Below are 15,243 nucleotides of genomic sequence, written 5' to 3' on the forward strand. Positions count from 1 at the left end.
TGATGCTCCTTCAGAAATGTTGCTGTTTTGCTATTTTTTGGTGTTTACATGAGTTTTTAATAAGGATTTGTTTCCAGAAGATTCTTATTGAAAAATGGAAGTGACATTCAATGTCAGCTTTATTTTTCTCATCTTTTAAGAGACACTATGCCAAACTTTTCTAATAGGATTTAATATATTACAATTTTAAAGAAAAATTGGTAAAGATGAATGATTAACCTGTATTAAGCATTTTCTTAGCTTCTGTCATGAAACACTCAAAATAACCACGATGAAAAGTGTTTCAAGTTTCAACTTCTCAAATCTGTCAATACGTAGCCCTAAATAAGAGTTATATTGAAGACTTAAATGAAGGAGCTGTTAGATATGGTTTAGGGTCTAGAAACCTAGGTTGAGATTTATCAGTGAGCACCCTCTCTTTCAGTAAAATCAGTATTTAGTTTCCATTTTTCTCCCCTTGACCTTGGACTTTTATGTCAGTGACACAGAAATGAATCATTTCTTTTTCTCAGTTACCAACTTTAATGAGTAAATGATTAGTTTCATATATTTAAGGATTTTCTGGCTGAGCACATAGAAATTCAGCTAACTAAATTTTTCTTCATACCAGCTTGAGTGAAAAGAAGACAGACACTCCTCCCCTACACCCAAACATGCAGCGATTAAACAAAAATTCCAAAATACATGCCGAAATTCTATTAGAAGATTAACTTTGAAGATATACCTTTAGGACATTAGCCATTAAGCTCAAATCTCTGAGAAAATCCACAGGAAAGACAGTGTTTTTCCATCTTTCGGATACTTAGCGTGATGATTCTGGTCACCCTACCATAAAATTTGCAGAGAAAGAAATTATGACTTAGAGCCATTGTAGGTTTGTTGCTCAGAGGGCCAAGTTTTAATGGGAGGGAGACTTTGAAGTTTTGCTTATAATACTGGATTTCAATTTGGTGGGTAGGTGTCAACTTAGATGGAAAGAAGGTCTTGGTAACAGGAGCCCATGGGTCTTTGGAAGCCAGCCTACAATGCCTGTTCCAGAGAAGAGGGTCCATGACGATGAGCTCCCAGTGGAAGACACCTCAGCTTCAAAGCAGGGTAAGAATCTGTCATGTTGGGAACATGTCCTTCAGTGCTTGTATTGGGAAAGGAGGACGAGAAATGCACAGGCTAAGCGCTTAACATAAGAGGTTAGAGAAAGAACAACAGAAAATCTCAAAGGATGGGAATAAAAGAGCAGAGATGAGTGAAATGGAAAACAAATATAAAGAGAGATTATCAAGAAAGCCAGAAGTTGATTCTCGGAAAAAAATCTAGTAAAATAGACACACCACTAGCCAAAATAATTAAGACAGAAAGAGAAGGCCAGCAATGTTAGAAATGAACAAGAGGACATAACCACAGAAACAAAAATTAGTTTTTAAAAAGGAGACTGAACATGTTTATGCTGATAAATTCAAAAATCGTGTGAAACGAAAACTTTCCGAGAAAATATAACTTACAAAATGGATTCAAGTAAAACCGAATAGTCATATATACTGAAGACACTGAATCAGTCTACCTAGCAAACAAGCAAACAAAAAAGGCAAACAAGTGGTTTTATAAATGAGTTACCACAGTCAGAGAACAGATCTGTTTTCTCTGGAGAACAGAAAGAGACGGAACATCTTCTGACTCATTCTAGGAGTGCCCAAAGCAGCCAACGACAAGATGCTAAAGGACAATTTCCATTTAATTATGGGCCAATTTCACCTATGAACATAGGTGATATAACCAGTAGCAAAATGGAAAAGCAAATCCAGCACCAGGTTGGGGTTATCATAGGATTGCAAGGGTGGTTTAACATTAAAGTCTGTTCAAATCTATTAATGTAATTCACCACATTATCAGATTAAAACCTGTATTGTCACCATAGATGCAGAAAAGTCATTAGATAAAATCTAATATTCATCATGATTTTTTTTCTTGAAAAGCCTCTTAGACTAGGATTTTAAAGGACTTCCTTACCCAGATAAAAACGTGTAAAAATTTAGAGTATCTCATTTAATAGTGAAATAATTGAAACATTTTTTTTATTAGGAAAGCCAAGGGGGCCTGTTATCAGTAATCCTAATCAGTTATATGGGAATTCCTAGACAATGCAGTAATGTGAAGAAAGAAAGGGAGAAAATTTATAATGATTGGAAAGGAAGACACCAAACTGTCCACAATCGTGGATAGTATGACTACACAAAAAGCCCCCAGAAAACCTATTAAAATACCAGAAATACTAAGAGTTCAGCTCGGATCTTGGATATAAGATCAACATGCAGAAACGAATTGCATTTCTAAACGCCACCCCCACAGTTAGAAAATCAATTTTTAAAGAAATACAATTCACAGTCGTAATGAGAATATAAGGCACCTAGGAATGTATTTAACAAAAGTTACTTCTGACCTTTTGAAAGAAATTATGTAATTTTGATGAACATCATTAAGACCCAGTTAAAAGTAGATACCATATTCATTGATAAGAAGACTCAGTATTTTAAAGATACTAATTCTCCCCAAATTAGCCTATAAATTTGAACCAAAATCCTGACATATTAAAGTAGAAGTATAAAGAAATGAATGGGAACTGTAGGCCAAATCCGGAAAGCCATGAAGAGACAAAGATGTGGATGTAGCTGGGGAGAGGAGGCTAGGGGACCTTCACTCATGTTGGTCATGCCTGTTCTTAAACTGGGCAATAGGTGGGGTTGTAATTGTAGTCTTTTCCATTTTCATGTCTGAAATAGTTAATAAAGTTTTTAATTTCAAAAATCGACAATTTTCACAAATGTCCACTAAAGCGAAGTTAAATTAAAATTGCATTAAGTACAGGGCGGTAGCGTATAGTTCAGTGGTAGAGTGCATGCTTAGCATGCATGAGGTCCTGGGTTCATTTGCCAGTACCGCCATCCTAAATAAATAAATAAATAAATAAATAACTCCTCCCCCAAAACAAACAAAAATAAATGAAATAAAAATTTTAAAAATTGCATTAAGTACAATAAATTGCTAAAATCTAAAAATACATCTTCCTCACGCTGCAGCGTGAGAATAGAAACCAGCAAGTTGTAGTCCTGCCCAGGGGAGGCAGGCGTCTTGACAGATTTGTAATGTTTGAGTGGCAGGTGGATCTGATTTACATAATTCTCTCTTGTTTCAAAATAGCCCAGGAAAGTGGTCTTGCAATTAAACTCAAACCTATGTGCTTTTTTAGTGACCACCACATGGTGGCAGCCTATACCAGAAAATTCAAGGGCAATGTTCTGTGCTTGAGAGCCCAGAATTTTTAATTTGGAAGCTTAGTGCGAGAGGATAGTACACCTCGCCCTGAACTGAACAGCTGTGGCGAAAAAGAGAAAAATGCCTTCATTGGCAGTTGAATGTTTTCACAGCTGTTACGATACTTTTGTTAGTTGTATCTGTATTTTGAAAAACAAAGACATCTTTCAAAGTACTTATTTATTGTGGAAATAAATCACCTTGACTCTGTAGGATAAAGCGCATTTTAACTTTGAGAGCCATTGCATGGCTTCTCTCTAGAGAATCTAGAAACTGGGTAACACTGTGATTTCCGCATATCTAAGAAGGTTCTCTTTAATAGCAGACCCTGCCCACGTTTTTTTCTTAAGTCCTTGGTACTCAGAGCGGCACCACTGTGAATCTGAGAGGCTGTCAACTTTCACTCTTTTTATTGCTTCGTGTTTATAGCCGAAAATAGGGAAAGAAAGATTCTGGGCTCCTCATATTTGTCTTTAAAGTTCATGTGGCCTCTTGTGTTGGCCCCGTCTACCTGGCCTCCTGTTCACACGCTGCAGGCTTCCCTCACATCACAGAGTAAAGCCTGTAGCTTTCTATGTTTTTGTGCCGGCAGCCAGCGCTTACCTCCCACTGGTATGCCTCCACGCTTCTGCCTGACATTTTACTTTTTACTTGTCCTATATTTCTAAAACACAGGCCATTGCTGCGCTCATTTCAGAGGCTCAGTGGGCCCTCTGCAGACAACGAACAACGGTGATGGCAGTTAATGTGGTGCAAAGAACACTGCGGCGTGGGTTAGCTTCCTGGCGCTCCAGACCAGGATAGGCTGTGTCCACCCTTGTCACACCCTTGGAAAACCTTCACTGTGAAAAACGTTGAAGGGGAAAGGGTATAGCTCAAGTGGTAGAGCACGTGGTTAGCGTGCACAAGGTCCTGGGTTCAATCCCCAGTACCGCCTACCAAAACAATAAACCTAATTACCTTTCCCCCTAAAAATTTAAAAAATTAAAGTCACCTAGAAAATGTTTTTTTGAAAAAAATCAAAAGTATACGTTTAATAACAGATTGGGATTTTTGTGTTCTAATTCTATCAACATGCATTTGAAGATAATAGTGCATTTTAAGTGCATCTGAACAGTGCATTTTAAGAATATGGCCTATTTAGCTTCTCATGATCAGCAATGCTAAGTGTCGGAATGAAAAGAGCAAGCAAAGGATCATGACTATTAGGTCAAAGGACATTATCTTTGAAAAGCATTTCTTACATGCTTGTTTGTACCTGACGCAGAACAAGTCCCCCTGCTGGCCATCTGGTTGGAGATTTTCAAAACCAAGGAGATGGTGAGGGGTTTGGGGGCCAGGGTGGGTGGCTGGAACACTAGAGTCCTGTCTACTGCCTCCTGAAAGTGTAGCCTTTCAGGTTTGTGATGACTTGGAAGCAGTTGCAGCCTGCTGCAACCAGCAGGAACTCCCTTGGAAGATTTGGAGTCAGCAACATCTGTGTCCTCGGAAACAGTAAAACATAGGCTTTGGTGCAAACAGCTCCGGATTGGAGCCTTAGCTATTGTTTAACTTCTCTGTGCCTGTGTCCTCATGTGTGGAACGGGGGTCATGATACGTCTACCTCCTGGCACTGCTGCGAGAATCCAGTAGTCATGTACGTTTGCTTCACACACCACTTGGCACCTGTCAACATCCCCATTAGTAGCTTGGCTGCTGTTGGTGGTGAGTCAGGAAGGACACTGGCAGGTTTCACCACACAGATGTGCAGCTGATCCTCGATGTGGAAATAGAAAGGCTGGTGGGTCAGTCACATTGTAGGAGATAATAAAATAGGGGGACCCAGGGTTCCTTACTGTAAGCTTGGTACACATGGCTGCAGGGAGGAAGAGAGTCACTCTATAGGGTCACTCAGCAAAATGTGGAGGCTGAGGGAACCAAACCAGAGCAAAACTAAGAGACAGTGTCCCAGAGAGAGGGGGTGCCGAGCTTTGGCTAGTGCTGGCTCACCATGTCTGTGGACCTCTTCCTTCCCTGATTCCTGTTACTCACTAGCCGCTCCATTTATCTCTGCTGGGGATTCCTGGTTTAGCAGTCACTCCTTCCAGGAATAGTATTCCTTCCTACAATTTTGAGGATTAGTTGCATCAGATTAGTTAGGTAGAAACGGATCCCTTCTCTGTCAGCCTGCTCTAATCTAAGGATAGTGTTCGGATACTGATTACAATGAAATCTCCGTGGGGCCCAAAAATGAGGAGTTGAGAATGGCCTTTTCAGAAAACAGTAGACTTCTGTGTGTGGTAGCTTTACAGTTTATGCCCCTCCGAGTGTATCATTGAAAATTAAGAGCAAGTTTCCTGCTTTGTTTCGGAGCATCACTCCTGGGCTCTGAGATGCATTTTGCATTTACGTGAGGGGAGGGGGAGATTGGATATTTGTCCAAAGTAGCCGCACGCTGTGGAGCGTCAGCTGCGAGTAAGCCAAACTCTGGGTGTGATGTTTTGGGGTAGAGCGAAGGCATCCTTCCTCTGCCCAATCGTAGGCCCCTCAGTCAGCTCCCCAGGCCCCTTGCGTGGAATGACACCCTGTGTGGGAGGGAACAGAGCCTTCTGCCTCCTGAGAATTGGCCTAGATTTGGAGATGTCCTCTTCCTCACCCCTGTGAGTCCACCCTGCTGCCAAAAGCAAATGTTGTGCATTTAGTATTGATGGGGCAGAGTGGTACCCCTCTCCGAGGAAGAGAGGTTGACAGGCACCTCGGGGCTGTGCTCACACCCCGCTCTGCTGCCTGGAAAGCCTCTTCCGAATCTGCGGCTGGACACAGCTGGAGGATGATGGCGAAACGGCCTCCAGCTGTGACGAATCGGGTCAGTCCTAGCTGCGTGTATAAGAAAGAACCCAGAAATAAGAGAACCATTTTACTTTGTTTTTCTCAGAGGGTCTTGTTTCTCCTCCTGAGTATGGAAACTGTCAAAACTAGTACTAACAAAAGAAGGAGAAATATAGGTCTTTCACACTTGAAGGATGAAATGAGGCCATTTGTTGGATTAAACTGGATTATCACAGAGTCACTCCAGTTTAACTTCAGTACATGGCAAGGCCTATGAAAGGTTTTTAAAAGTGAACTGCACCATTCTAAGTATATTTGTATTATACATATGAAATATTGCAGAAGTAATCTTTTGCAAAGATTAGTGGGTGGGGGGAACCCTAGTTTTTAAACTGGACTAGATTAATAAATTACATGATTTTTCTTCTCTTTTTTTATATTTGTAACTTTTAATGCTTTGTCTTTTAAATCCTGTAGGAAATTTAAAATGCAGTTACAAACCAAAAGTACAATAATACTGGCTTTTCTGGAGATCTTTATTTCTTCACATGGTTTGGAGTGACTGACTAGTGTTTTTTCACTTCAGCCAGAGAACTCCTTTTGCATTTCTTGCAGAGCAAGGCTAACAGTAATGAACTCCTACTTTTGCTAATATGTGAATGTATTCATTTCACCCTTTTTTTTTTTTGAAGTGCAGTTTTGCTGGATATAGAGTTCTTAGTTGGCAGATGTTTTTCCTTCCAGCACTTTAAATATGTCATCCCACTGTCTTCTGGCCTTCAGAGTTTCTGATGAGCATGAGAATTCTTTTTGACCAGAGAAGCTACACTTAAACCAGCAACCTCATAATGGCAGTAATGACAGCTAACCTTCATTGAGTGCGTGTTTACTGTGAACCAGGACTCTCCCTTACTTGTGTTGTCTCGTTGATTCTGCAGCCATCCTATTAGGCAGGACTCTCACTCTTCCCATTTCACAGATGAGGAAACTGAGTCACAGAGAAGTAAAGAGACTTTGCAAATATCTATAATTTAAAAATGACAGAAGTGGCAGTACAGTCAGTATTTTTAGCCACTATCCCGTGTCAGCTCTTACTCCAGATAATCACAAAATCCAGTCTTTAAAAGTACCTGTAAAGTCTAATCTTCCAAACTCAAAACTACCCAACAGCTTGGATGGGGACCGTCAGAGGGACCAAGGCCCAGGACATCAGGCTTGTGTTGAGTTCACTATTGGTTCCTTCTGTCTACTGAAATAACATCACACAACGTGACAGTTGTGGGTTAAGTTTTATTTGGGGGCAAAATGAGGACTATAGCCCAGGAGATAGCACCTCAGAAAGACCTGAGAAACTGTTCCCCAGAGGCAGGGGGAGAACTCAGTGTTATATATGATTTCAGTGGAGGGGGGACGTACAGTCCGGCACACGTTTAGGCAGAGGCTGCTGCTGGTCACGAGGGGCAGATGTCACCGTTAATGATTTTGATTCTTTTCTAGATATGAGGAGACGCAAGAATTGGGGCTCATAAAATCTTCTCCTGAAAATATCTAGCTCTCTGAAGGCCTGTTCTGCCAGCTTTCCCAGAGCGCAGAGCGCCTCATTCCCGATCTCCACCCTGACCCCTTTCAGGGAGTGTTGGAGGTCAGTGGCTGGGGCGGCCTGTGATGTAATCCAAGCAGGGGTAGATGGCAGGTGCCAACGGGATCCAGTCCTTGGAGAGGCAGGTGGCCAGGACCAGTTTTTAGTTATCACTTCCCACAGTTACTAATCCCCCAGACATCCTCTTAAGAGAAGGAAACCGTTTCTTCCCTGAGGCCTTGGGCTTGTCACCAACCCTCCAGGCTCATTATTTCGAAGAAATGGTGTCCACCCTGTTGAGAGGGCAGGGTTGGGGGCACCCTGTTCAGACGTGTGGACACGCAGGACAGCGTCATTGATACGGGTACCCCCCCCACCCCCACTCCCCCGCCCTTTTATAGGTCAGTGGAGAAGATACCACCGACCCTGGGGCACCACAGATCCTGTGCCAGGCAAAAACCAAGGTTACTCCGTAACGTGTGATTAGGTAACCTGGGTAATACAGGTCTCTGAGTTTCCTGGACAGATTTTTCAACATTCATGGACTGAAAATGCCGCTGGATGTCCGCTCCCTTTCTTTTCATTCTTGCTTCTGCCTGGTCATTGTGTTACTTACTAACACTAGAAAAGGAGGTGAAAGGCGAATAGAACTTTTTTTTAAAGCCCCCAAATCAGGCCATTTATATTTAGTAGTGCTGAGAAAAGGATCTGTGAGAGACTCTATTGAAACAGATGAGCATGAGATCCAGAGGGGGCCGTGTGAAGTCTTAGATGGTTCGTGTGTTTTGTGCAACAGGGGAACGACTCAGGTTGGTCCTGCAGAGAACAGGCCAGTGACGTCACCTCCAGGCCACCCCCAGGTCGTCCCTAGTTGCCTGCCTGCAGCATCAGCAGAGCCTGGCTTCATCTTTTACCCCATCTTTTCCAGTGTAAGTGCTTTCTAAGGGTGTAGGATTAGAATACTCTAATTGGTAGGTCTTAACATGATCTGTAACAGTAAAGCATCGTACATTTGTGTAAGATTTCATTTTCAAAGCCTCTTCCCACAGCCGCATCAATTTCCATTAACCTAAACATAGCATAACCATCAATCACGAGCTTGTCCTGCCTCTGAAGTGTGGCTTGCTGCGTGTGGCTCTGGGAACCATAACCTGGTCTTTTCCTCGTTTTTGTGCTACATGGTTCTGAGTCTTTGTGATGTTAGGTTGCCTCTCACCACATGTACACACACACATAGACACACACTCACACACAGGTACTCTCCCTCAGCCCTACTTTATAATTTTATTCCGTCCTAGGGTGTGAGAAAGGGAATTATTTATTCTCGATGAATCATTCAAGGCGTGTCCATCACTGGATTTGAGGTTGCATTTTCCTTTTATCGTCTGTCATGATTTAGGTGAGAATCAAGTCAACCTGAAGAGGGATTGGCTGTCTTTTCTATCGTTTTGGACACAGCTATCTTTGAAATTCTTTTACACGCTGAGCAGTGAATACACGGAATGATGAAGTAAGAGGTGAACTTTGTAGAAAAAGGAAGGTCATTTGTTATCCTTTGGGGGGGAATTTGGTAGATAAGTGCTGTAATCATAATCCCAAATTATCCGTTTGGCTTGTAGTCATTCTGATTTATGAAATGGGTCTTAATTTTATTAACCAATAGTGTTCTGCTGATCATAGGTGAGAGTGGGAAAAATAAACAAAGGCAAGTCCTGAAAGAAAAAAAGTTCTCCAGGAGGAGATCAGTTGCTCGGCAGAAGCTGGGGAAGTGCCTTTGGCTGAGACTGTCCTCCTGTCTTGTCAGAGTATTTCAGCATCTGAATGAAGATGGTTTGACATCCTAATTTTAGAGTATTTTCATGTTATTTTAATATTTCATTTGATAGGTTGCTTACTATTGCGGGAAAATGTGGATATTGGTCCATAGGTACAAAGCAGTGATCCTATGGTAAAAATTCAGTGAATCCAAATAAAAAGTTAGATGTTCTAGGTTTGAATAATGAATGGATAAACAGGAACTCTGCTCAGGGAAAACTCTGCCTCAGTGAAGTCTCCATATGCAGGAAACACGCTCAACTCAAAGGGTCAGAATTTACCAGGCATGGTTGCCAATGCCCGTTTCTATAATGCAGTCACTGATGAATTCCTAATTGCCAGAAATGGAGTTTTCTGCCTTTAGCTTGCTTAGCCATTGGGCATCATTGAAATAGACGGAGCACACCCTTACTCCTTAGCCTGCTTGAAGACACTGGTCCTCCTTTCCTGCCTCTGGGCCACGCCTAAGCCCTGTCATTTATTCCTTTTCTCTTTTCATTTAAGATGAGTGCTCCCTAGGGCTACACTTAAACACCTTTTCCCTCCCATTCTGCCTGTTTCCCTTAGAGGTCTTATCCAAGCTTCCGGTTTTAACCGCATTTACGATGCTGACAAATCCCAGCCTGTGTCCCCATTCTCCCTGACCACCCTGTTCCACGCATCCAGCTTCCGACCAGCTGTGTCCTCTGCCTGTGGCCGTGTCGTGCTTTCCCTCTCAGCCCCTCGGACCCCTTTCAATCCAGCATCCAGAGTAATCTTTCTAAAACACGTCTGATGGTGTGAGGGCAACCGGAGTAGCCTGGTCTGACAGCCACTTGTCTATTACCAAGAAAAGACTAGCCAATTCGGGAATCTGGCATTTATTGAAAGAAAGTGACATTTCATAAAAAAAAAGAACAAAAAAAACCTCCCTCTTTTTGGGACTTTGTCATAGGGGAGCCAAGGGGCCTCCATGCCACATATTTCACAGACGCTCCCTGTCATTACAGAGCACAGGGAAGACTTTTCTCTGGAATGCAGTGTGATCGCTAAAGCCACTGAATCCACCTCACAGTAACCACAAAGTGTCCCAGTTCATTGAAAGCGAAAGAACCACGGCAGGGCCACCTCTCCCCCTGGCTCCCACCCTCAGGACTCCTGTGCTTACTGTGTGTGACAGCTGCCCAGTGTCACAGGGCCTGAGCCGATGTTAAATCCTAGCAGAATGTTTAAGTACTTTACGAACTGTGTGAGCAAAATAAGTAGAAATCAAATGTTTGTTTCTTTTCCATAGCCCAGTGGTGTGTCTTACCCCTTCATCCTGAAGATCCCAGCTCTAAAATCTTGTAGGAAGGGTTTGTTTTTTTTTTTTTAAGGCAGGGATTTTCATATTCAGATCCTCTGCATCCTCATTGTCTGCGCCAACTGGCACCTGGAAGACGGCAGATGAAAGAGTATATTCACTAAGGAATCCTGGGTCTGTTTTATTCTCTTCAGTGACCGTAATTTTAGAAGCCTGTCTTTGCTGGGGAAAGCACCTGTTGTTGATTTTCTTAAAGCAACGTTCTTCATTTTGAACACTGTTTCCTGAGCTGCGCTGCTAACATTTGAAGGCTGTAGAAGCAGGTTTTAAAGGTCTCTGGTAATTTAATCACAATTCTTCAGAACATATCTCCAAACCTTTTCTTAAATCCACCCCAGCTTTCTGTATGTACAGACATCTGTCTCATACCCGAGATTCTCACGTATGCCCTTCCAAAACCGCTGATAGCAGAAGCTAAGCTCTGTCTTCTAGCCGGGAGGGTGGGGCTATCCTTTCTGTAGTTTTAATTTTAAAATGCTTGTTTCATTTGCTCAGTACAGAGCTATGATGTTCCTTATAACTTTGCAAGTCATATCTGTCCTCTGTCTCCCCCTCTCTTCATATTCTGACACTTGTCCCCACCCCACCCCCCTTGGAAATCAGTGACTTGGAGAAAAATAGTTTTCATGGAATCTAAACTCTCCCACATGCTCCACGTTAAATGCCTGCATATCTGTGTCTTGCGATTGTTTTACCATTTGGTCTTCCGCCTGGGGAGTGGGCGGTTCTCTGTAAGCTGCTTCTACTCAAGTCTCAGCAGAGAAGGCAATATTTTGTTATGAGGTAAAGTTTCAAGCCAGGCTTTGGCCAGGGTCCTTCCCATTAGGGAGGAAGAAAGTAGAAACAGCCAGTGAGACGATAATTCTCCTTGAATCTTAGCTCATTAAACCCTTGCCTGGGCCTCCCGGGGTTATTTCCTGGTTTGAGCATCTAGCACTTTCCCTTTCCAGAAACAGTTAGCATCTCCGATGCGATCATTGCTAAGGGAGGAGATTTTTGTCTTTTCTCTGTGGGATCAGCCGTCCCCCTTTCCCCCCATCCCATGTTGCTTATGAGCGCAGCCTGCTTTAGAGTGGAGTCTAGGTACGGAGTTAAGGGGTCGGAGTGAGATTTCCGAGATTTATAGGTAATGAAAAGAACAGGTTGTACTGAAGATACCACATGTAGGAAACTGAGTGCTCTGGGGGGACTTGAGTGAACCTGTGGTCCTTGGCTTTTCCCAAAATGAGCATTGCAGTCTTGTGCACATTAACTTCCTTTATAGCTGCTTTTTACATGTTCTGTTTTTGCCACCGTCAAACGTGGAAATGAAGCCAAATGGCATTTCTTATCCACTGATCACACTTGAAACTGGCATTAAATGTTTGGCTTCCTCTCTAGTCTTGCTGTGGTTGAGTGTCTGCAGTGGTATAGGTAAGAGGGGAGATACGTTTTCTCATCAGATGTTTAAAAAGCTCTTTCCACAAGAACACATTTTCCCCCTAAATACAACGTCACCCTCAAAGTCTAAATACAACATCACCCCAAAGTCTTCAGTTCTGTGTGGTGGTAATGCCTTAGATTGCTGGCAAATTGATTGTAAATTTCTTGATTCAGGTTCACAGGGTCGCTTGGGCAGGAAAAAAGTGGTTTTCCCAGCGGAGAACTCTTCTTTTTGAGTGTGATTCCTATAGTTGATGCTCCGAGGCACCATTTCAGTGTTCCTGTTCCTTCATTATAAGGGCTGTTCTGAAAGCAGCCAGCCCCAGTGGGCTCCTTGGCGTCACTCAGTGAATGGCCTTTCCCTATGGCATGATCAATCAAACACATTGATCAGGTGTTTCTGGGATGCTAACCTGTAAGAGTTGGCTTTATCAGCTCTTTGAAAAGACGTTTGTTGAAGTTGTCCCTGTGCTCCTCCTCTGTCGGGGGACCTTGGAGCTGCTCTAGACCTTGGCTTTTTTGTTCCCAAGATTCCTGAGACCTTAGCCAAATGCAGCCTCCTGCCCAACAGGGTTGAGGAACTGGCCTGGCTCTTCCCCGTGATCTTTAGCAAGCAGTCGGCCTGTCCGAGCTGAGAGGGGACAGGACCGGTGGAGATGGTTCACTTACTGGGCCATCGGGTGGTTGGGTGAACCAGCAGGGGTAGTGGCCGTGGGCATGTTTTTGTGTTTTGTCTTCCGTTCCTGTCTGTTTGATTCTACAGAGTCTGCAGTCAGTTGCAGGGCATTAAGTCTGTGGAAGCAGCACTGAGGGAGGGGCCATCAGCACTGGAGAGCACAGGGCGGTTGGCTTCCCTCTCTTTCTACCTCAGAGTATCAAGGATTCCAAAACTAGGTCTGCTAGGGGAGACAGCACATACCATGGAGCTACTTAACACTCCCCAAGCCTCAGTTTACTTGTCTGTTAAATGGGTACAGTGACACCAACTTCACATATTTGTGAGCTGACATGCACAGTTGTCACTGTTTTCCCTGCAGTCTCAGATGATTCCTTCTTCATCTCCGTCCCTCCTCGTATGGGTCCATTTGAAGTCATCGGTTGCTTAGTTGGTACTGGGACGGGTGGTTGTTCTTTGGTTGAGGCCAGAACCAGCCTCTGACCCTACTTCTCCATGTAACTGTCCCAGCAGATGTCTTCCTCCAGCGCTCTGTTGTCACGATACAAACAGGACAGACACAATGAATGTGTTTTGTAGTAGTGGTTGTATTCTTCCCTTTTTCTTTAAAAAAAATTTTTTTTTGACTAACCAGGGCCTCACAGAAAATGAAATTCTTTCTCCAGCTCTTGAAAATCCTTCCCTGGATCTGGTAAAAGTTCCATATGGGTCTGATTTTGATTGTGCAGTTGTGAGGCCGGAAGTCCCCCTGCATTGGTCAGATCTTCAAGTGGCTTCCCAGCAACAACCCCTGTTTCCCTCCTAAGCTGGTGCACATGTCAGGGTGCCACCCTCCCCACGCGCCTGGCAGTCTCCTCCTCCCGTCTGTGCGGTTTCCTGGGCCCCATGTTTTCTTGGTGTTGCAGTTAGTGGTGAAAACATGTCAGCATAACACTACACATAATATATGTGCTGAAATGATTACCCAAAAGAAATTTTTAAAGCCTTCTTTTCCTTCCTTTCTAGAATATGATGATCACATCTGTTGGTACTACTATGAGCTACATCAGTAAATTAGTTACGTGATTTTGTCCATGGCACCAGTGTGGAACTGAACTCTGGAATGGCGATTCCTGTCTGTTACATTGAAGTCATTTGACGTTGATCTTCATGTCTTTATGCTACAATTTAAAACCTGTGTGCCATTTTTCTTTTTCTTTCTAGCTGCATGAGGCTGACATTGTGGTCTTAGGCTCACCCAAGCCGGAAGAGATTTCTCTTTCTTGGATCCAACCAGGAACTACTGTTCTCAATTGTTCCCATGACTTTCTGTCAGGTAAATGTCTTAAAATTGGTGCCAGACTGCTGATAAAAATAGGTAAGATTGTTATGAGAAAGATGAACCTTATTCAGAAGAGAGTATGTTCCTGAAACGTTGGTTGCTGTCAACATACGTACACAGAATAGGAAACTGAGAATGTTGATGTGTCTTTTGAGTTACATGACTTTCGAACCACATTGTCGGGCAAGAAGAAGAAGCCAGGATGCCAACTACAGTAGCCTCCTCCTCCTCCTCCCACATCAAAACATCCCCCTGCTGGCCTCTAGCATCGAGCAGTTAGGTCGATTGTGACCTAATGTAGGTAATTTGTATACATGTGAGTTAAACTAGAAATAGTAGTTTTCAAGTCTTTCAAAAACAACAGAATCCTTTCTCCAGAGAAATCTTCACTGAACCTCAACATGTAAAAGCAGATGAAAGCACAGTGCTGGGAGGGTTGGGAATGGACACCGGCCCTCCTGTGTCTGTAATTCCCCTTTGCAGTGACCCCTCAAGCACTCCCCTGGGGGGAGACCCAAAGTCACTTCAGTGTGAAAGTCACCGTTAGAAACAAAGAAGGTCTTAGGATGGGCACTAATACCAATGGTATTCGCCAAGGGATCCAGGCATGCCCTGGACCACATCGGGGTAGCTGGAGCTGTGCCTGCACCAGGGCATGCAGCCAAGGGGCCAGTAGGAGCTGGCCTAGCAGCGACACCCTTCTCTCATTCACAGAAAGACACTCAGGCTAAGGAAGCTTTGGACCACACCCAGCCCACTCCCTCAAGTCCCTGAGTGACATGTGGCGGAGTGGGCAGAGAACACTCCTTCCTTGTTACCTGCGGTCTCCAAATTTCAGCCTGGGGGCCGGGCAGTGGGGGCTGTGCTGAGCAGGCCTGGAGGACAGTGGTTTTTCCCCCAAAGCTGATCAGAACTTGGGCCAAAATGAGTAGAGGTAGATCTTGAAACTTAGACAGCCCTGTAACACAGAGTGA

At 43.5% G+C, this 15,243-nt stretch overlaps 1 protein-coding gene across 2 annotated transcripts in view; it reads left to right on the plus strand.

Annotated features, from left to right (window-relative positions):
* The window catches only part of MTHFD1L (methylenetetrahydrofolate dehydrogenase (NADP+ dependent) 1 like), a 167,516-nt gene that overhangs the window by 12,322 nt on the left and 139,951 nt on the right, over positions 1-15,243 (plus strand). For both annotated transcript variants that reach the window (XR_012075078.1, XM_031679956.2), the window contains exons 7-8: positions 959-1,095; positions 14,152-14,263. Coding sequence is in view for 1 of the 2 variants with exons in the window: in XM_031679956.2 (XP_031535816.2) it covers positions 959-1,095; positions 14,152-14,263 (249 nt within the window). In the remaining variant the exon portion in view is untranslated. The remainder of the gene's footprint in view (positions 1-958; positions 1,096-14,151; positions 14,264-15,243) is intronic.

This window comes from Vicugna pacos, chromosome 8, assembly GCF_048564905.1.
Source record: "Vicugna pacos chromosome 8, VicPac4, whole genome shotgun sequence".
Taxonomy (NCBI): domain Eukaryota; kingdom Metazoa; phylum Chordata; class Mammalia; order Artiodactyla; family Camelidae; genus Vicugna; species Vicugna pacos.